Consider the following 23,962-nt stretch of genomic DNA (forward strand, 5'->3'; position numbering starts at 1 on the left):
AGTTCACATTTTTAATATCTTCATGTAGCTCATTCCAAACCTATATATAAATTCCATTGCTCGTAAGAAATGTGGATTTTAAACTTGAATGTTACTTTGCCTAATTTGTGGATCGATTGATTTGGTTATTAAACATTCAATTACGAACTAAGCTGGCGCTGGATCATTGGTGTTCTACTTCATTTATATTTGACACGCCAACGGTCATTGCATTCATGTATGTTATTTCAATATTTTACTCTGTATAATAAGGTTTATCGCAAATAGCTTGATTTCGCGAGGAACGTCATTGCAAAATGCATGATCGGAAGGGTTTGGAAACAAACGTTACTACGCGTAGGCCTACGTACAAACAACAAATCACGTACGTACACATCGTGACGTTTGCTCCTAAATCCTTCCCACCATTCGTCGCGCATGCTATTTGCGATAATCCTTATACGTATTTTAAAAAATTCTCCAAACAAACTAATTGAAGTATATTTAATATGTCGTACGTCTTAACTTTGGCAGTATAACCATTTATTTCGCAACCTAGACCTATAAGTAAGACAAACTTACAAATTAAGGTTACGAAAAGGCAGTAAGTGCAATCGTGTAGTTAATATGTACGATAACGAGATTGATTTTGTTCTTCTTTACCTTTTTATTCTCTAAAATTAAAGACTATTTCTAAAATTGCTTTTAGAATCTAATATACCTAAATCTCAATTTATAACACATTTTCTGATAATGTAATACTAAAGCTTAGATTCCTCGCATCCAAATTCAACAATATTAAATGAAAAAGATTTTAAAAGTAATGAATGTTATTCAGATTATCAGACGTGTTGTGTAAACACAAAGTATATACTTAAGCCATGATTTATGTATAAACTTCCATTTGTTTGAAATTCAAATTGTCAAATGTATTAATTCATATAATGTACAATTCAAACATCAACGTTTTTGTAATTCAAGTAATTTGCTTTTATTTCATTTGCCATACAAAAGATGTTTAATGGAGTAAAAACCGATAGATCGAGGACGATTTTCGTCACGGTGACCATGGGCGCTGATTGGTGGAAAAGCTTAGATGTTCTCTAGTGCTTGTGTTATAATGAGTGATGATAAAAGAAGAGAGAGAGAGCAGAGATGAATACATCATTGACACAAGTAGACTCACTCATGTGTACATTATGGGCTCAAATTATACAGCTGACTCCGCCGATGTGGAAGATGACTTTACAGTCGGCAATGTTGTAATCGTTGTTGTACTGTCAGTATTTTGCCTCAGTGGTGTTTTTGGAAATATTTTGGTATGTTTAGCCGTGTGGAAGATTCGGACCTTACGTGTTGTGGGCAACTATTTTGTGGTATCCCTTGCGGTAGCAGATGTTCTGGTCTCCGGTTTAGTTATGCCATTAGCGATTTCATTGGAGGTTCTGGAAGGAAAATGGATTTTTGGAAAAATGATATGTTACGCATGGACATCGTTAGATGTTACGTTATCTACAGCGTCGATTATTAATCTTGGCGCCATTTCAGTGGACAGATACCGCGCCGTAACACAGCCACTATCCTACGCATCCAAACGTACTGCTTTTATGGCGCGAAAAGTTATTATCATCGTCTGGGTAGTATCTGTAATAGTCGGAGCACCAGCTACTATTTTTATCGATTATTCAGACGGCGTATGTTTTCTATCTGACAAAAACGCTAGATATTATTCAATTATTTCTTCATGCTTTTCGTTTTTCATTCCGTGTTTTATCATACTGTTTTTGTATTATAAAATATTTAAAACAGCTCAATTTCGCGCAAATCGACGTGTTGGCCCAGCAATAGCGGCTGTAGCTGTGATGTATCCAAAAAGGAAGGTGCCAGCAGAAGCAGACCAACAAAGCGGTGGGTTTTCAGAAACTCAAACTGTATCTAATAGAAACCAAAGTGTCACGTGGCCTACAGAAACTCCAAACCTTGCAACCAAAGAAGAGACAGAAAACAGAAGCATTCCGCGTGCGTGTGAAAACAATGTATTGAAATCGCAGAAGAAAATATCGGTAGCAAAGGAACGCAAGGCAGCTGTTGTGTTGATGATTGTAGTAGGGACATTCGTTGCCTGCTGGTTGCCTTTCTTTACAATAAACGTAGCCGGGGCTATTTGTACATCTTGTGAGTTTGGACCAAAACTGATGTCTTTTGTCCTCTGGCTTGGTTGGTGTAACTCTATTGTCAATCCAGCTTTATACACAGTGTTTAACAAAGAATTTCGTAATGCATTTAAAAAGTTGCTTCGTATCGACCGATGTTTTAATTCGTAGCATCCACAAATGAACTTCATAACAATGATTATTCAGTATTATAATGAGGCAAATCCTTACTGTATGTAGGCCTACTATTATAAGCTTTTATTAGTGCGTTGAATATTGTAGAAACGTTTATGTAAACTCAGCTTACTTTTGTCAGCTAAAAGCGTTCATCGATTTTTTTCTTCAAGAAAATAACGTTGAATAATGACTGTGTTCAGACTATGCAATTTGGCATGTTCACATCGAATTTTGACTCGAAAGGACAAACAGAACAAAAGCAATAAAGTTATGATAAACAGCGCGTTAAAAAAATATATACTCTATTCAAATTTAGGTTTGGAATCGGCTTTGAGATGGTCGAATATGATCGATTGAAATAGTGTGTATAAAGACGCACGCGCGTCAGCAGCTCTAATCAGATCACAAGCAATTTGCCTCGTTTTGTATTTGCGGAGAGTGATTCTGTTAGTGCTGCGTTCACACGACTAGATGTAAAAACTCTTGCCGTATCAACGTAATTAAGCGAGGTTTTGTGTTATTCAACATTTTTGTAACAATGCAGGACGAACAGAATATTTATGTGTGCTAATAATTCCATTACCCGTCACAGTCATCACTCAAATGTATAGGTTAAACAGTCCTAGACGTTTCATTACTCTTGCAGAAACGTAATTACACATATGGGGTATAAATAACCAATACGATTACAAATAAAGCAGTTTTTGCATTAATGCCTTGAGCATCGTAAATATTAAAAACTAGATTTTATCATTTGTGAACGTGTTGTTTGTATTTTGCTAGAAGGCATTACGTGACATTAAATCGTAACATTCAGAATGCAATTTCGTTGTAGAAAACTGTTTTTTGTCGTTATTTAAATTATCAAAATGCAAACATAAAATCTAGCTTTTTTTGTTTATAAAAGTGTGTTACAATTCATGTTGATATTTTTTCAAGACATGTTGTGTCGTCAAGATGGTTAATACGATTTCGTGACGAATTACAATACAAACTCACCGCAATGCAATCATTCAGTTAGAATGGAAGCACGTTATATATACGTGTTTCAATCCTGGGTTGTGTGACTCTATTCACAAAATCGTTTGTTTGAAAATGAGCTTGTACTTACTTAACCTACAACATACACCTAATTTCACACGCGCGCGCACAAATGTTGATAATACGCGCGTACCAATGTTGATAATACGAACGCAAGTATATTCTTTCTGTTTTTGGCCATCAATTAATTTTCGTTTCCGTTGACGCTAACATTTGAAATAATATTTTGTTGAAAATACATACAGGATTTATTTTTGTCCGCGTTTGGTATCTGAAATTCCGAATGCACGTTGCTCTTTAACAAATATCATCTGTATTAAAACTTATACTACAACAAACAAACAAAAAACTAATTATATTTTACACGACCATTCTGTAAAAAGGTTGTCTAATTTTTCAATTACTCAACCCTAGTTGAATTTGAGACAACCCTCTTCTAATCGAAGATCGTCAATTTATTATGAAATGCGTAAGAGACGTTAAGATGCTATTTTTACCCACTGTCACACTAATTACCAGGTAATCGATAGAACATGTAACAGAGATTAATGTACCATTTCCACAACATTTATTGTCCGATATAAAAATTGTAATTATTATTAGAATATACTACACTATAGGCCTACTCGATAAAAACTAGAAATATAAAATAAATTTATTAATATAAAATACACAATGAAGAGTTTAATTTGTAAATATTGCAACAACAAAAATATTACTCAATATCATATTATATTAATTATATAATTATAGTAGAGATAAATACTGTCGACACAAGGAATACAATATTGCCTAAATGCTTTGCTCTTGTATATTGTTATGAAATTTCCTCCATGATATAAAAAAAATACAATATAACTAATATCAAAAAGTGATAAAATACAGTAAAAATTCTATCAAAATGCCAAACGATGCTCTATGGAAGGGAGCGCGGAGTTTATTTTAATATTAATATGGTTTAGGAAGCCACCGTCTTCGTATACAGACCAATTGCTTTAAGTAATCAAAAAATGTACTTTTTTGCCATTAAGTGGCAATGTAAACCACTGCAAACATATTTAAAATAAATCCTTATTGAAAGTAGATTTGAATCAAATTCATCTTTCTAACGAGTACAAAATAATCAATTCCTCTACAATTTCTAGAATTACATCTTGCCGTTTTCAGAAACAGTATTTTAATATCTTTTTGTCGCCAAAAGATTGTTGAATTAATGATTGAAGTAGTATTTTTAAATACTATATTTCATCTCGAAATCCTCGTGTTTTTATATTAGTGGATTACACGTCTTACAATCTTGTCTCATAATGGCGAGGCGCGCATGCGCTGAGCTTTACAGGTGGACTTTTGAACCGTTGCAAATGGATCAATTAAGTTTCACTATTTTGATTTTTTTATGACGCAACTTGTAATCGATGAAAGCGTTTTCTAAATTCTTTTTTGTGGTGTTATAAAATTATGCTTTCGTTCATTTTTCGAATTCTGCATTTTAGTATTATGAACGAAAAACGTCAACATGGCATGTAAACGAGTTGTTTAATTACATGAAGACTTTACTATATGAATCACGTGATAGGCATCATACGTTATTACCGCCGGCATTTTGTTTAGTAATTAATGTTCACCTTGTTAGTCCTCAAGCAGACATATTATAACGAAATAATTTGATAACCGTTAATAAGACATTATTAAATGATAAAAAACAACGATGGTGAAAGATTCTGTACTCCATACGATTACAGCTATCCGCATAATACAAAGTGCCTTAAAACTATCTGCAACACAACATGGATATTGAGAAAATCGATCAATGAGTATTAGACACAATTACGCTTAATTCGATCTAAGGTTAGTAATGTAAAAGTAAACAAGTTTGATTAAATCTGGATAATTCTATTCTATTGTTACTGAACCATTTCGTGCTAAATAATAATGACATCCAAGCAAACGCAATCACAATTCAGCAGACCTTCGACACAGTAGGCCTAGTATCCGTCCTCCGACTAATATCCAATAATATTTAATGTTGCACCTAAATAATACGTAGTCAAACACCAACTTAATTCAATACCTAGTTGCTATAGCAACGACTCGCAATACACAAAGTACTTCTCCAATGATAATGAGTTAATGTTTTGAAGTGATGATTTATTCCTGACAAGGTGATTTATTTAGTGAAGTTACAGAATCTGCTAATGTATCGTAGTTTCTGTTTATGTTGAAAGTTTTGTTAGCTGTAATTTGTTGCAGTAGACATTTATTATATATTAGTGGTGGTACAGAAACGACAACTTTTCTAGAATAGGCCTCCATTAATTATAATATTATATTATGTAAATACGTGTACGTGATTGGTTGAAACTGCATAACAACTTTTCTAGAATAGGCCTCAATTAATTATAATATTGTGGAGAATGACATAGCTCCTGGTAAAACACACGTCTAAAGCTCTGTCTACACTATCAGTATCAAACAAGTGTGGTGTGCCCAAATATGGTAGCGATATGATGTCATCTTGTCTATATATGGGCACATCTCATTGTTTTGTTACATAAATAAAGTGTAGACAGTACTTGTTCTCCAATTTGTGGCATAAGGTATGGACTCCTGTAATATTATGTCTATGCGCATGAGCTGATATGGGACGAAATTGGTGCATGAGGTTTGTTTATTACTCTTTATTACTTTAAAAAAAATTGAACTTTATGCTGTGTTAAAAAAATTATTTGTTAGTAAAAATCTTCATTCATTTGCTTGTTTCTCTGTCTCTCTACATCCTCTATAATTTATGTGCCTCCATCTGTATTTTTCTTCCTTATTACTTTATACTTACTTTCTATGAATATTGGTTGAACTGCATACAACATAATTCATTACAGGTGCAGTAGTCTGATTCAAACCATAGTTACCATACTTTCACAATCCAACCTTCATCAGCGTTGGTGCAAATAGGTATTTTAGGATATTGGAAGTTGCTATATTGTTAATTTTCTGGTGAAATTGTTTCAATTTGTTTTTGTATGATTTGTAATTAATGAATGAATTACTGTGCATCATTTAGGCTCTCTTTCATTATTTCCATTGGAAGAGATAATTGAGTGAGTAGCTGTTTTGTTTAATCTATTTTCGTTGTTTTATACCCAGCTTCAATGACTTAACAACATTATAAATAAAGTAAGTGTATATCTTTTTATCATAAAATTCATTTCAGTGTGAGTGTACATTTTTTTAGAAAAGAACTTAAAATGGCAGTTAAATGTTTTATTATAACTAAGATACTTTGATAATAAAAATAGAAACCATACGCTTATTGTTCCCTTGTGTATTAGAACAACCTCTTTTCTTAGTGGTGATTATCCATCTATAGATAAGATATTGAAACCTGATTTATATTTGAAACTGAAATGAGGATTATTTTCAGCAGTTTTTTTACCAACATGTGAACGATATTTTTCATTTGGCAATGTTTGAAATAAGATACGCTAAACTCTAATCGTAACAATTCCATATCTTAGTTATGTTAAAGTTCAGTTCTGACTTGAACATGTTCGAAAAAACTAGCATCTTACAAAGTTATGTTAAAGTTCTGTTCTCACTTGCAACTTGCAAGTGAGTTGACAAATCAGAAGCGACATTTCGGATGATCCATGCGGTGATTGGTCAAAATACTTGCAGTGCGGTACGCGGAGAACAAGCTTATATAAACACAATTAACCTAGATTTTTCTTTGCGTCGAAGTAAGAAGATCATCTGGTACGAATGTTAGAAACTAATACATGAATACATTTTGTACCAACGAATGTTTTATCATGTGTCGATCACTTAAAATGTATGTCCCTTGGATGAAAAGATCCATGATAAACGATATGCTGTTAATTGGTCTACTTGAATATCTGTCAAGTGTTATCGAGAAAAGAATATATAAATTTAAGACATCGTCGTCGTACTAGATATCGATTGACACATTCTACACTTTAATATAGACCCGTATGTCAGAGGTCAATTTAAGAGTTTGCTATTAATATGAACGGAGAGGAAGTGTCTTCAATAATTCAGAGAAGAGGATTTTCAGGTCGCCGAACGTAATGGCGAACAAGATTTGTACCATTGCATATATGCAACCTTATAAAGGCTGGTTTCCTGTCGACGTAAGAAGTCGAATTTTGCAACGATTCTTGCGTTTCATACGTTTCTTACGTCTCTTACGAAAGTTGAGAACAAATTTACGTCGTTGACGTTAGTCAAGATCGTGTCGGGCCGCAGAGAAACATCTGTAGTTATGCTGCTCCCGAAAGTTGAAATTTTGGCTGTGAAACACACGTCGTATGCTTACGTCGATTTTAGTGTTGTTACGAAAGTTGAAATTTTTTTCTTACGTCGGTCGGATTTATGACGTATTTGAAACAACATCTCTGATTGGTGTTTCTTTTTAGAGCGGGTTTTATCATTTTTCGCGCAAAATGTTGAATGTTGTTATTGTAGCCTACCTGTCAGTGCAGCACACCAACATGTTATTTTCAGTAGATAAGCTAGGTCCTAGTATTAGTAAAATACTTAATTAATACTGTATGGTACCGTACTAATAGGAATTTATTTGACCAAATAATCAAACTAGCCTAGGCTAGTAGGCCTATGTATTATTTGTATGAATCAAAATATGAATTAATTATCCTGGCCCTCTAGGCCTAGCCTTAAATAGATTTCAAAATTAAAAAAAGGCAAATCATTTCGAGATTCCTATTATTATTAGACCTACCTAGGCCCTAGACTAGGCATTGGCCTATTGGCCTATAAGCATATATAATCGAGCATGAGATAGTACTACCGCAGTAAGATACCCATTATTTACAGGCCTGATCTATATATAAATTTACGTAAGGGCAAAATTCGGTAAATCGCGCTTTACTTCTAGAATTTTTACTCGATGGTATATAAAGTTGGTTCGTACTTTCGGTACTGATTTTAACCACCTGATGTAACCCTGTTTACTAATTAAATTAAGTTAGATAATTAGTTATTGACGATTAAAACGAATTTAGGTTCAACGATTTGCCCCAAATAGGGGTGTTTTCCGATCGTGGTATACACTGTCTAATAATGGATGTCCATCTTGAAAAATACCCGCCACAAAAATGCGAGGAGGCTTCGCATTTTCCTATCTCCTCCTACGATAATTGTTTTTAATAGCTGAAAACCGGTTGAACAGCTAGAGTACAGCATCATAATGTTGAAGACAGGCCGATTTTCTTTAAAAAATACTGTTTTGATTTAATATACGATTATACAAATGTATTGATTTGCGATGAATGGAACATCCCAATCTCTCAGTCTGCCAGAGTTTGGTTTAACACAAGTAGGTAAATTTATGGGCCCTTGGTTTAACACATACGGTAGGTAAATATATGGGCCCTTTGAGAATAAACTTGAACAATACTGTAAATACCTATTATAATTACCTATTTTTGGTCCTCATTTGAATCGAACATTTCTTACTGTGAATGTTCGTACTGTTAGATGTAATATAAAAATATATACAAATAAACTTATTACTGAGATTGTGGATAGGCTCTACTGTTAGATATATAAACACATTATTATATACAAATAAACTATACTGACATTTCCTTCTCAACGTTTGTATTAATTAATAATTACCAAAAATATAAACGTCGTAGTGGTGTATCGTGACTATATTTCAATCGATTATGACAATGACAGTTTTAACAAAGTATTAAATCGCAAATGTTTTACTGTATTTAGAGGTATATTATTTATAGGCCTATAAAACATGAAAAAAATATTTCGTTACTGAGTGCATAAAGAATATATTTAAAAATTGTTACATCTAATGTTACATCTCCCTGGTTACATACAAAACACAAATTGGGTTTCTTTAAATGAGTCCAAATCAAAAATTTGGACTCATTTTGTGATAAGTTTTTCCTTCGGAAGTAATTCCCAGGGTGCTAATTTTAGTTGACTACATAAATCATAGTCCTGCGGTACGTACATTTGAAATCGCCAGTTTTGCTACTCTGAAATTACTATGTATTCGAGAACCATCTAGTAAGAATAAATTTAACAAAACAATATAAATTATACAAAATCAAGCAAACAATTTTTTGTTAAAGTTACATATTAATATTATATTGCTTACAGGGGCTTTCTATATCTTATCTTGTTGCAAATGTTCATTTTCGCGACGTTTCTACCGATGCTGATTGTTTATTGCACGTCCATAAATAAGAGTATTATATTTTGATATGAGTTGTAAACTCCCTGATTAGAACATGATTAGGCTAAAATTATAGTAGTAAATACATACAAATGTTATTGTCCGGCTTTATTTCACTATAAGGACATACACATTACGTCATAACTCTTGTCGCTCATTGGTTGCTTGTTACGATTGCGCTTACGTCTCTTGCGAAAGTTGACTTCAAGTCAACTTTCGTAAGAGACGTAAGAAACGTGACGCAAGGGCTTTCATTCAAGCGTAAGATAAAAAGAAAGAAAGACGAAAGAAAACGTCGTAACGCAACAATTGTTAGGTCATCGGTTTCCTGTAAAATCGTTTGTCGTTACCATTTTTCTTACGTTGCGTCGATTTTATAAATTTTCGATCGTAATCGGTTTCCTGTAAAATCCGCATTTCTTACGACAAATCGACGTAGTCGCAACAAAAGTGATGTTCTTACGTCGACAGGAAACCAGCCTTAAGGTTTATCGCGAGGAACGTCGTGCAGTGCATAATGTGAAGGGTTTGGGACAACAAACCATGTACGTACGCGTCGTGACGTTTTCTCCCCGCCTTTCCCATCGTGCATTGCACAAGCTATTTTCGATAAACCTTATTTATTCCTACTCTTTTGTAGATCAACAATGCATGTTTTAAGTAGCCTCACTTAGTACAATCCTGGGGATGTAATAATATTTTCATATTTTTATCAGTAATATTAGACCAAATTTTGTATTCATATAGTTTTTTAGATATCTGGTCTGATTTAAAATGCTATGAAGTCGGCCAATAATCTATGACGACAAGTTCAATAAACGACAATCATTCAAATTCATTTAAATTCCATCTTAATTTCCAATGTTGTTTTTTTTTAAAACAAAATGGCGCATACCGGACTCTCGTCTCGCAGTGAATAGTAAAATCTTTTACCCAAGTTATTCCCGATTATGCATTACGTCATTAATTAATTGATCGTGCGTGTTGTCCATCACGTGATTGTTCAAAATGTTGGTCACCTTTACTAAATAAACGAGTTTGTGAGCATTGCCTTGTCAATCTAAAAAAACTGTATCTTCATCGCTTTTGCATATATTATTACACATCTGATAAATTTTGTATTAACTGTAAACAGCCATTAAAAAGTATTGTATTTTACAGTACACTTCATTCTTTAGTATCAAGAAATGATTTATAGTTTTAACTAAAAAAAAATTTAATAACGTACTGAAGAAATATTGTACGCCTACACGATGCTTCTATTTTTAGAATTGACATTTCGATTGTTCATGTTAATAACCTTCTTGCAAGAATTAGTTGCCCAGCATGTCATCACATTTAGCACAGTATACAAAAGGACCAATTAGCAACCATAATTTAGGATATTTTTGTTTTTCTTCAAAATTTGACAGTTTTGCAAGGGAATATGCACTTCTAAAGATTCATATTTCGCTCTCTCTCTCTCTCTCCCTGATAAAATTTGAAAGATGAATTTAAATAAAAATCAAACGGTTTTAAAAATTTGAATAGGACAACACATTTTTTAAAGAAAAACAGCAAAAGGTTTACAATATTTTGTTTTTAAGCCTAGAATACACGTGTTCTCATTGTATGATAATCTTCGTTATGGATGAGTTTCCGGTACTATTTAGTTATTTTTTTATTTGGTTTGTTGTAATTAAATTAAATTTTTGTTAATCCTGCTTATTATATTTCTCATTTTTACCTTAAAAAAATAAATCATGTTCTTGTTCATTAAGCCTTGGTTCACTCTAACCATATTACCATGTTCAACTATTTTGTTGTTGACAATAAAGATTATTATTAGATGACTCAAGCTGTCCTTTTTTAGTGGTAACAATTCTGTGTGTGCTGAAATCGAACAAAAGATTTACAAAAACAGATAAACTCCATCCTTCACAAGAAATTCACTCGCAGTTCAAGAATACAATAATGTTGGAATGAGAAACAACAATAAGACAAATTATCTCGGAAAATTGTCATTATTTTGTCGTCGGAAAAAAAATTAAAGAACGTTATGAAATTTTTATTAGTGTACATAATTAGAAATGATGTACAGGATTGAAACAGATGTGTTCGCTAGTCATTGTTATCGGTTACTCAATTTTCTGATTTCATCTGCAATTTTTTTTCCAAGTGCACATTTTGATGAAATATTCGTTATCATCTTGATGCAGCTTCAGCACTTTAACGTCGTGTAGAGACAAAGTTCTATGCTTCATCTTATGTCTCCTTTTCCTCATGTCCATTTGTGCATCAACTGTTCGCATGTTGCGATACCTCTTTATATCAAACATTTTCTCTATTTGTTTGCAGTATTAAGAAAAGAAATGTTTAAAATAATTACTTAACATTAGTTTTTACTGTTCGTATGTTTTGATGAGGTCATTAGATCTTTGGTATTTTATATTGCTTGATCAGTTGTTAAGTTCCATGTTGATCATGAATGTCAAAAATGTCTTTTGTAATTGTAATGCGGTTGTCTATGTCTTATGTCTATGCTTGGGACTACAAAGACAAGCCACTTTGGCTTCTATATGTCTTGACCATAAACTATGTAAACTGTTGAATGTTGAATAAATGTTGTTATTGTTTTTTTTTGTTAAAGAATGTAAATATTATGTGTGTATTGTTTTGTATGTGTTTACAATTATCATTGTACCGTACTAAATGTATGAATGATTTAATAAATCGAATCTGAATTTGAATCTGATACCTCTTTATGTCAAACATTTTCTCTATTTGTTTGTAGTATTTAAGGTGGAAATGTTTAAAATATACTTAACATTAGTTTGGCAAACAGCCACACAAACGATGCTTGTTAAATTGCCGGTTCGGCTTATATTAATTGTACTTAAATATATAAGCGTCAGACTGACCTTGCTTTGTAACACTTTATGTGGCTTTAGACGGATTGAGAGGGATAAAGTATGAAGATTAATCGAAATCGATGTCACATTAAAGATTGCAAACACGTTATTTGGAGTGTTGTACTATATTTATGATGCATTTAATCCGTCACTCTCGGTCGAATAAACTTTAAAGCAAAAACGTTCTGTGTATGCTCAAATGTCTGGGCGTGGGCAGAATGAATTTTAAAAACTTCACAGCAGCGCGTAATCGTCGAGTGCGCGGCGCATCGTGAAGGAAGAGGAAAGATCCTAAAACTCTGTCTACACTATCAAACTGTTTGTGACAAAAATGTGATGTGCCAAATTATGGTAGTGATATGCACAAATCATCATGTCCGTATATGGGCACATCATTTTTTTGTGGTCACATAAAGTTTGATAGTGTAGACAGAGCTTTATAGTTCAGTTGAGCCTTAATGAACAAAGGACGAAAAGTTATATGTGGTTTGCGAAATAGATTTAAAAAGGAGACCTCAGACGCTGAACTTAGTATATTTCATCATAAAATGTGCAAATGTAACCACTGGTAGTACAAGTAGGAGGTAGGTCTAACGCAAACCAATGATCAAATCCAGTATTTATCTCGAAGGTTTCAATTAATTTGTATCTGATTGTGCAAATTGCCGACCTGTGGAGTAAATTCATCTCACAAGAAGAAAGAGTTTAGTGACCTTTTGATAGTTTGTTAACCGTCAAATGCTCTGGATAAAAACGCATGCCACATAATTATGAAAATGTATAACGTAATTGTTCAATTGTATTATTCTGAAAGGAGAAGGACGAACAAATTAATTACTTTATACTTATTTGATTTTAAATTGATGTGATTATTTAGAGCGAAGTTTCTTGATTTATTCGTCTACTTAAGCATCATTGTTTTGTTTTATACTTAGTTAAATATTGTTAGTTAAGATACTGACATGCAAGTCTGGGGTGAGAATGTTCTCTTGTACTTCCCGTACTACTAACCGTATAATAGATAGATATTACATTTATAATACAAAATATTATAGACTAGTTTTTATCTTCATTGGACCATCAAGAGAAAAGAGTTCCTAGTGAAGACCCATGTCTTTAGTCTCCTCGGTATGGCTAATTCACTGTCTCGTCAGTGGTTCGAGCGCTAGGTGAAACAACACGGACTAGAAAAAAGGAATGGAAATGGAAACGAGAAGGAGGAGTTATGCTACATTTGAATGTGACAAATGGATGGTATCGGCGAGTGATATACATACAGGATGGAAACAGAGGCAATGAGGGGTTATCACTTACAAATGTGATGTGGTATGATATCGTACACTGGATGCGAAGTAATTTTTACGCGCTGTTTTTCCCTGAAAACTATTAGAATTGACACCATAATTTGAATAACTTTTAGAATAGAAATTATATCAGAATTTAGATTGTGGGAATAATTTTGCGGAGGATGTACAAAAGAAATAAAACACAAATTCAAACTATAATATATTCCTTTTAAACTATCTATTTTGACTAGCAAGTTCGTTTAAAACCTTCTCAGTAAAACTCCGGTTATTTTGATAGCCCAAGTCTATACTTAACACTACAAACACAGCCTAATAATGATAATACATTTCATGTGTCTCCGTGGCATTTAACATTACATTACATAGTCAAAATGACTATAATAATAAAATAAACATTCATTTGTCATAACAAAACACGTAAACTAATTTACTCATAGCGATGTTTCTCTGGTGCATTAGTACTTAAATATGAAGCGTCCTCAATGAGATAACGAGTGCCCGTCTGTTGGAGGTTAACGTTTTGTTCTCAAGTGATGTTTGAGGGTTAACGACACTGGCCCTCCATACGTGCTTCGTGCGTCCGTTCTATTTGTCGGTGATCGATCGAGCTGGCGGGAAATCGACGCAGATGGAGTGTATAATAGATTGCAAACAAGCGTGGTTCCCACTATACTAGAGACGTGCGCGTAAAGCGTGGTTCCCACTACTAGCGACGCGACGCAACGCAAGTGAATTGATCAATCACAAGCGATGGCTTATTCGCTTGTGATTGCTAACCGTCTATAACTTCGCTTGTCATTGGTTAAAAAGCTTGCATTGCGTTTACGTCCTTGCGTTACGTTCTAGTGGGAACCAAGCTTGAGGCAAGGACGTGCGCGCGCAAGCGAGTTGACCAATGACAAGTGAAATGATTTGAATTGGATTAATAAAGGAGGTGGTGGTTAACCACAAAAGATAAAAAAAAAACACAAAACTCAATAGTATTTAATACTGTTATAAATATTTAAACTGATTGAAATGAAGAAAAGAAATTTGAAAGGGTCCATTCTGTATGCTTGGTATGAAATAGGCCTATAAATAACACCCTGTCGGCCAGTAATATCTTCTCTGAATAATCACATATGACCATTAATAAGTTACAAGTAATTTCTTTAATCAAATATTTAAGGCTATCGGGTAAATCAGTTTATTAAATTGTCTTTCACAATGACGTTGAACAATTACCTTACGTAACATTTTCATAATCAATTTACCTCACCTGTCAAGGGGTATAATGTATTTTTATTCAGAGCCTGTGTGATGTGCATGACATGATGATGTCATATCACTACCTATTTAAGGCATATCACTACCATATTTGTACACATCCCACTTTTTTTTGTAAAACTAGTTTGATAGTGTCAGAGCTTAATACTTTCAGAATGACGTAATTGAACAATTACGTTATGTAACATTTTTATAATTATTTCATTATTATCACCTGTTGTCAGTTGGAATGTATTTATAGCCTTCGGCGGTTAAAATACTATCAAAGGGTCACTAAACTGTTTCTTCTTGAGAAATAAATTTACTCCACAGGACAATTCTACAATATTGTTAGAGATCAATTAGTCGAAACCTTCGAGAGTTAAATAGTGGATTCAATATTGATGTCCGAGAACATTTATATTTAGACCCACAATCTCTATTGTTATTATGGAGATTCCACAACGCGCAACACTCGACTACAACGCAAAGAGAGGTAACGCAACGTTATGAATTATTCGAACTGTGGCTTGTCATTGTCAACTCGCTTGTGTTGTGCGTACGTCCTTGCGTTGCAACGATTACACGTATACGGTCGAGTTTAATGAAATCATATGCGCTGCGCAGTCTCAGAAATATGATTATGTACAGAATGACCGCGAATCGAATCGTGAAAACGAAGGCTTGAATAAATGTCTCGCTCACTCTCTCACATATCTATCATGGTTTATTTAAACCAGTTTATATTATATGTATGTACACAAGCATAAAGGAAATAAATATTGCAGATAACGTAGTCCAATACGCTACAGTTGTATCAACTTCGTAATAAATATGAAATTATACGTTAATAATATATTTATATCAAGATATATACGCTGCGCAATAAAAGTCTCGAACCATAAAAATTCCCATCATTTCCGATGGAAATTTGCATTTTGTATTTTGTAAAATAGTTTTTACACTCTGGTTACATTAATATCCACACGACACTGAACTAATTTTTCCTCCTAAATATTACGTTTTTCTGAAAGGAAACTAATCAATTTGTAACATTCGCTACACATTTACACTTTCAAATGTCAGTTTTAAGCATTTTATCATTTTATGCAACTCCTGTTCCAGAATGACGTTTTATATTATCATGTATTTCATCGTGTTTGTAAATCCTGAATACTTTAGCAACTCACTTACTCATTATTAAAAATACTGAATTAATCTTAAAATCTTTTGACATTTCAAAACTAATTGTCAAACGTCGTATTAAAAAATTGTTATTAAAGATCGTCACGATACGATACTTGTGATTGTACGGTAATTATTTTATCAAAATAGCTAATTATTTTCCAGGATGAAATAGTGTATTCTATATAAATTTTGTAAAATGTAACGTGAATACATTGATTGCAGAGCAGCGAATTGTACCAAAATACTGTAATGTTAGGTACTCACAAACGTTGCGCTAAAAAGGCTATTTACAAGCGCGATGGTTTGATGACTACGTATAGGCGCGCGCGCGTCTGTCCCGTCTTTTCAATTCAGCATCTCACATGGTGTAATAAATGCTGATAGCATTATGCATGATAAGCAAAAACAAAATTATATTACCACAAACAACACCCTTAAGAATTAAAGATTTTGACATTGCTTATCTTAATATTTGATGGTAGTCTAAAATAATCACGCTGTTTGAATTTCGAGTTCAATACGAATCAAATGTGTCCATGATGTACATTAAACGAAAGCATACATAAATTTATTTTTTAAAATGATGTTTTACAGGATAGTTCAACAGGGAAGATCCTAAAACTCTGTCTCTACACTAACAAACTTTTATCTGACAAAAAAACGTAATGTGCCAATATATGGACATGGTGATGTGATATCACTACCATATTTTGGCACATCACCCTTTTGTTGATAGTGTGGACAGAGCTTAATACTTTCAGTAAGCTAAAAAAAAACACCACTTAAATCCAAGGGATATTTAGTAATAATTGAAAAACAAACAGAACATTAATTAAATCCATAATTTGACTAAGAGCCATTTAATAATAATAATAATTGAAAATCAGACGATTACAATCATCTTCCGATGAACGCGCGCGGCACTTGTTATAATATAACAAGTGCCGCGCGCGTTCATCCATCTAGTTAAATCCGTCTTAATCTAGATTGATTGATTGAAGATTATAAAGATAATAGTAAGATTATCGATTCGTCATGGTTGACCAAGGTCCAACTTGGCCCAATGCCAATTTCGTAAATCAATACAATCGATTAACAACTTGTTCTCAAAATTGTACTAGGAATCGATCGCACAAAAGGAAGCTTTTTCCGTAATCCATAATCATTGGTTATTTCCTGTTGTATAACTGACCATAGCCCTCTAAATGAAATCTCGCTCAAACTACTAAGATATTAACTTAATGTATTGGATGAAGTACGCATGGCTGGATCACACAGGCAAAGCGAGCTTCCCGGTGTGTTTTTTTGTTTGCAATGTAAATAATGACATTGACCACACTGGAGATCAAAGGGTTTATCTGTGGATGCGACACGATCAGTTCCACGCGGAAATAACATACATTGTACAGTAGGCCTGCTTTTGGTATTTGTCGCAGCCAGACATCAAGATATTGTTCTTTTGCCTTGACCTAAAGTGGTGGCGCTGTTACTGAATTCCATCTTTCAGTATTAGGCTACAATGGCAAAACTAGACTTAGGAAATCGAAAATGAATTTATGAATTTAAAAATTTTTTAACAATTATTACGACAGTAAGTAATTGATATTAGTAAAATTATGAGGAGTTTGACAAGGATATCGTTCCTATTGGTACATTTCTTCAAAGATATCTTTTTTTAATTTACAAATGCAAAGTAATTAGTAATAATAAACACATTTCTTCAAGGCGCATAATGAACGTGTGATGTTGTTATATTGTTGTAAAAGTATATCGGTAAGTGCACATGTATTGTTAATTCTAAAAAATATAATAATAGGCTACTGTTTGTATGTCGATACTACTTTTCACAAGAAGAAAACATAAATATATACAAAAAAAAACATGGTTATTACACCGGTGGCTGGTTACAATTTATATCTATATCTATCTAAATGTTTACACGGAAACAAGCTATTGTAACACACATAAGAACAAGTTTAATTCAAAAATCGTTAAAAATTAATATTATTGCATAGAGTTATGTATTTAACAGTACAGTAACAATATTATTTAAATAAATATGTATTTTTATTTTGTATTTATTTATTTAAACACACTCTTGTGTTGTTAATATATAAAGCGCATAATAAATTATACAGCACAAGAGACAAAGAGAGAGGGGTTAAAGAGAATGATGGGAAAAGTCACCACTCGTCCGAAAATATTCATTACGTTTTCCGATATCATCCTTTTATTTAGACTGGCACACCTTTACCGGATCCAGTACCACTGGATTACTTATCTTGTATTATCGACTTTAATTTCGTTGATGAGTGTTCTCAAGTAGTGTCTCTCTAGCCCTACCCTTTCCTGTATCGCTGTCATTCACTTTCACAAATCTTTTAAATTTCAGCAGAAGGGCATTTTAAAATTTGACTTTACAAAAGATGATTTTTTGTGTATTTTATTCTTTCTTTTTTATTTCTTTCTTCTATTCTTTATTATGTCTCTCACTTGTACACTGCTCTTTATAACTGATCGATTATAAATCAAACACATAACAACGCAAATACACGATGTTTAGAATCATCGGGTACCGTACATTACTAGACAATCATACTTTTAGGTAAGGGCAACTTTATTGCTAAGAAAATGCATCCTCTTTTCCTGCTTTCAATAAAAGGTACCACAAAACATGAAGATTATATAGAAATGTATCATCGAACAATTAAACATCTGCCCCTTTATAACATCGTCATCAAGTTAAATCTGGTTTCGGTTTTGATTTTCTATAACTTCATTTTCCACTAAAATGTTTTCTCATTGTGCCCAAAACAGGCCTTATACCCTACTACACGCAATAAGAACTGTGACTATTACTTTCAAATATTATTATTATCTGATTAACTGCTGAATATTCAAATGTTGAGACTGAATGTGTTCATGTTTTTTCACAACAGATTGGAGTTTGAAATTCTTTAGAGAGCCTACTAATTAACTAACCTATTAATTGTAATCGTTCTCATTTAATTTATTAAATAATGAAAACATTCTATCAAATGTTTTATATTTTTTTTAACAGAAATACTTACATTAAATCATGGATGTCAAGTGCATACGGTCTTCTATCCCGTAATGAAACCGTTGACAGCCTTCCGTGTATCTTCACGACGGATTGTCCAATGAAAACGGTTCATCTTCAAATCGTGCGTCCATCCGATTTAAGAATATCCAAACTACAGTACAATGTTTCCTTACCAAAATACTTTGACATCGTAGTTTACAATGTGTGGATCTTTGAATTAATAGCTACAACAAGGTTAGTCAACTAACTATATATTATTAAATATCTTAATTTATTTAAGTAGACCTTAGTGTATTTTTTTACTTTCATAAGATAAGTAAGGTTTTGTAATGACATAAAGCAACAAAATACAGCAGACATACATCTACGAAATATGTTTTACTTGTAATAATGTTTTTTAGTTTGTTTAAAGGATTGTGTCTGGTATTATCATAGAGCAAGGGTTACCTATTAAACTGCTTGTGAATAAAAAGTATCCATCCTCTTTCATTTATTTCCAAATGAATTAGACAATTGTGCGAGGTAAACATTATACAAAAAGTAGATATTAATATATTCTTATTTTGTTGTCAAATTGATGTATTTATGTATTTCTTTCCCATCTAAATTTATTAATATATTTGTTTTTTTTAAATAGAAATGATAAAACTTAACTATTTTTATTTTTTTATTAAACGGATAAACTAAAAGAAATTGGTTCTCATCTTCAATTACGGACGTAATGCTATACAATACTTTCGTTTAATTGTATCTCCCGTTTATCTTTTTGAACCACAAGAACTACTAAACGAAATTTGCTCAATAGTTGTTATGTTTATTTTTTTTTTAAGGTTATATTGACAGCGTTTAAAGTTATTGTTTTATGAGAAACTATAATATAACAACGATGTTTGTTTTACAGTCCAGGAACTGGTATTGCGTATATGTGCAACATGCGATTACCAGGTCATATCAATGTTTTTGTCCTGTCGATAAACTTTTCTCTATCATAAAAAAAACTGCCATTCTTAAAACTCCGGATACCACTCCTTAACCTCGGTGTACTTATCTTGCCCTACCGGTAATGTGTGCAAGTTCAATAATCTAGTTGGTTTGGAAGCACTTAATTCGGATTCTGGTTACGATTATTTTTTATAGCATTTTTTAGGATTTGTTAGATATTGTATTAAAATAAATTATTATTATAGCATTAAATATTACCATTTTTTGCTTATGGTAACACACTAAAACATGGAACATTCTAGAACAAAGGAATATTATAGAAAACAGATAATTAAATTGGGGGAAAAAACAAAGGGAGTTTTTGACGTAAAATGGAGAGAGGTATTAAATAATATGTCGTTGCATATACCTATACAACTTAAGCTTAAATAAAACAAAATCGTTCTCCGATGACGCTCGTAAACAAATGTGCAACATAAACATTTATGTTATGTTTATCCAAGCATCTTTAAGCAAGGGATAAAAGTGACCAATCACAAGCGATGGATAATCCACACTGTTGCTTTTGATTGGTAAAATTATCTACGTTACGCGTAAGTTCGTCCAAGTGGGAACCAAGATTGTTTATCTTCCTGGTCTTGAATTCTCTGTTCTAGAAATAGCATTATATAATTTCTGAATACTTTGCCACTAATATTTACTTAATACTAACGGTGTTACAATTATTTCAGAAACAAAGTTCCAGTGTAATGGCACTGTTTGTTGTTTTATTGTGTGTAACTTTTCAAGTAATTTCAGGTAAGTCTCTTATTTTCTCTAAAAAGCATTTACTGAAACAATCTTATTCTTAGGTATTTTCGAAGTCAAACTTTTAGTGAATACTATTCTTTCTGTGTGTTCGCTTTCGTATGATTGGTACAGTTGACAATTCCTATAACGTCAGACAACATTGTTCTAAGATTTTAATTATTGTTTTTAAGGAGCTTGTCCGTCATCATGGGAACAGCAACAGGACAGTTGCTACCATTTCAAGTATGATGAGATTGGTTCAACCTGGAAAGAAGCTAGGAAATACTGTCGCGAATTAGGTGCAGATATTCCTATTATCAACTCGATCATTGAAAACATCAATCTGTTTAATTACCTGTATGTATTTAGTGTTAAATTTCTCCTATTTTAATATTATCATTTGGATAATTAATAAAACAATAAATTCTTCAATACTTGTATATTATATGATTCCGTTAAGTAGCCGTCTCTACTGTATCAATACTTATTCGTATCATTCTACGAATAGTCAGCCCCTACATACACATGTATCATAGACCATAAGCCTAACGTAATCTTAACATACGACAGGTCAAGCCACCTGTATATAATGCAGTATGTGGAGATATCAAGTACCGAAGGTCTATAAGTGTGTTGCCTTTTATTCTTCAGATCATCATTCGCAAATCAACATCATCCTGGGGACGTCTTGCCACATGCCTGGCTAGGTTATAAGAACACAGGGGATGGCTGGGGATGGATACAATCGGCAGAAACGAGCAATTACGAAAGTAAGTTTTGCTAAAGATTTTATATATTTATAATTGGTCAAAAATATATGGTAGAAGGATGAAGTTATTTTATTAAGCACATGGCTATGTGGCGTCGGTTTATTTGTATAATATATATTTGTTTTTCTTTATATTTTCTACTATGAAGAATATTGTACTCTTTTTGTTAGTTTATTTTTATACTGGGTGACCTCTTCAGTCAAAGACTGATCTCCCAGAGGGCCCAGTTGGTGATCAGTGGCTGTGATGTACTAATACACCGGGGTAACCCCCTACTCGTCTCGAAAGATGTACTAGGTTCTTTAAAGTGCACACGAGCTAGTTGTGTACACTGGACCTATGGTTTATAGTCCTTATCCGAGAAGACTCGTTCTACCACCAGAACCATGGAGTGAGTGAGCCTAGAACCCCAGCCGATGTTATGGCTACGTACTTACGGTTCCACTGTCTTAACCGCTCGGTCACTCACTCACCCAATCTGTATTCATTTTTCCGAAATAAATGATGAAATGAAAGGAAAAGGAAGGTATAGGCTTACAATTGTAGGCCTACTCTAAACTATGTACACCGTGAATGTACAAACACACGCCCGGCTAACATTTATATTTAGGCACCTATTCTGATCAGCCGATGAGGAACAACACGTTATGGTGACAATGCGTTACATAACGTAGACCATATAGATGTCTATTTGATTCTCTTTAATACTCTTGACATTTACATTTTTAAATAATTGCTTAGATTTTGAGCATAGGACGCTTGACCCGGAAGAGGATGAGGATGACAAATGTGCAGTGATGGCACTATCGTCTGCTAAACAAGGCGCATGGGCATCTTTCTCTTGTAGAATTACTTTATTTGTTTACTATACGGTCTGTGAAATGCGAGGTAAGATGTTTTACTCACTCGCTTGCATGTTATGTTGCAATGGAAATTAATTATTATTTTCTTGTTATTTATTACCAATACAATCTATATTACAAAAATGAAATAAACACAAAAGAGACACACATTAGCCAAATTACTAAAACATTAGAATTTAAAACTTTACATTTTAATGAAATTTTTAATTGATAATGCCATTATATTATTATTTTACTATATTTTACAGGCTTACTCTGTATTTTTAAATATATTTGAATTTGTATATTTCTGTAATAGATCCACAAATACGTCTTAGAGAAATTCGTCCTCATCAACCGCCAACCACCAACCTTCTTCAAGGAAGACTTGAAATCAAGGCAAACAATACATGGGGAACTGTCTGCGACGATTTTTGGGACGAAACCACTAGCAATGTTGCTTGCCGTCAATTGGGGTTTCCTGCTGGTCTTCGCCATAGTTTTGCTGGGCCTAAAAAGGGTGGTTCTGGACGAATAATTTTGGATGATGTAAGATGTGATGGGAACGAAAAGTATCTAACGTCATGTGACTTTATAGATGGTTCTGACTGCGAGCACTCCGAAGATGTTACATTGGTTTGTTCTGCAGGTATGTTATGAAGTACTTTTACTAACTTGTTTAACACATAGATAGAGATAGAAGTATATAGATAGGTCATATATATTTATATTTTCTTATTATGAAAGCTTCTATATTTTAATAAAATAAATAAATTAGAGTTAATTATTGAATATTTTGAAATTAAGCCACACATAAAAAAATGTTTGTTGCCCTCTAGAGCATGCCAATCTGTATGATATACGGTACTGTATTAGACCTAAGTAATATCGGAGAAACCACCTTAGCCTCAAGGTACCTCAAATAACAAATAAATATTCTAAAACAGCAAAGAAACTAACAGAAACATCAATCAAATCTTTCAGTATTAACCAGAAGTCGTTGTATGATAAAACAATAAAGCATTTTCATTTTTCGAAAGAAGATCAGATCAGTAATATTTTTATTATTTTGTTTAGATCCAGTTCCAGGCGTGAGGGTTCCAAAGTGGTTCAGAGAGCCTGCAACGTAAGTATGTGTTACTGCTAATAAGGACATTCTTTTTTTTGAAATCATAAGAAAAATTGGATTTAGCAAAGACAATCGGTATAAACTATTAGTTTGTAATATGACAGATGGTTAAACTATGTTTTGCAATTATTTTTAGTGCGTGTTTGTCACTGCTGACGTCCTATTGAAACTGATTAAAGATAATTATATTGTCCCCTTGGAATATGCTAT

The 23,962-nt window shown here is 33.0% G+C and overlaps 2 protein-coding genes across 2 annotated transcripts in view; both read left to right on the forward strand.

Annotated features, from left to right (window-relative positions):
* The window catches only part of LOC140047069 (metabotropic glutamate receptor-like), a 47,178-nt gene that overhangs the window by 16,900 nt on the left and 6,316 nt on the right, over positions 1-23,962 (forward strand). Inside the window, exons 2-8 of the mRNA XM_072091878.1 lie at positions 19,278-19,514; positions 20,954-21,020; positions 21,203-21,368; positions 21,663-21,781; positions 22,523-22,669; positions 22,943-23,272; positions 23,701-23,749. Coding sequence (XP_071947979.1) covers positions 20,972-21,020; positions 21,203-21,368; positions 21,663-21,781; positions 22,523-22,669; positions 22,943-23,272; positions 23,701-23,749 — 860 coding nt within the window. The 5' untranslated portion in view covers positions 19,278-19,514; positions 20,954-20,971. The remainder of the gene's footprint in view (positions 1-19,277; positions 19,515-20,953; positions 21,021-21,202; positions 21,369-21,662; positions 21,782-22,522; positions 22,670-22,942; positions 23,273-23,700; positions 23,750-23,962) is intronic.
* Positions 1,082-3,082, forward strand: LOC140046190 (probable G-protein coupled receptor No18). Its single transcript, XM_072090747.1, has one exon. The coding sequence runs from the start codon at positions 1,107-1,109 to the stop codon at positions 2,301-2,303; it is 1,197 nt and encodes a 398-aa protein (XP_071946848.1). The 5' UTR covers positions 1,082-1,106; the 3' UTR covers positions 2,304-3,082.

Source organism: Antedon mediterranea, chromosome 4, assembly GCF_964355755.1.
Source record: "Antedon mediterranea chromosome 4, ecAntMedi1.1, whole genome shotgun sequence".
NCBI classification, from domain to species: domain Eukaryota; kingdom Metazoa; phylum Echinodermata; class Crinoidea; order Comatulida; family Antedonidae; genus Antedon; species Antedon mediterranea.

Excerpts from the sequence above, each read along its gene's own strand:
- LOC140046190 (XM_072090747.1), top strand. The coding sequence starts at position 1,107 with ATGATAAAAGAAGAGAGAGAGAGCAGAGATGAATACATCATTGACACA.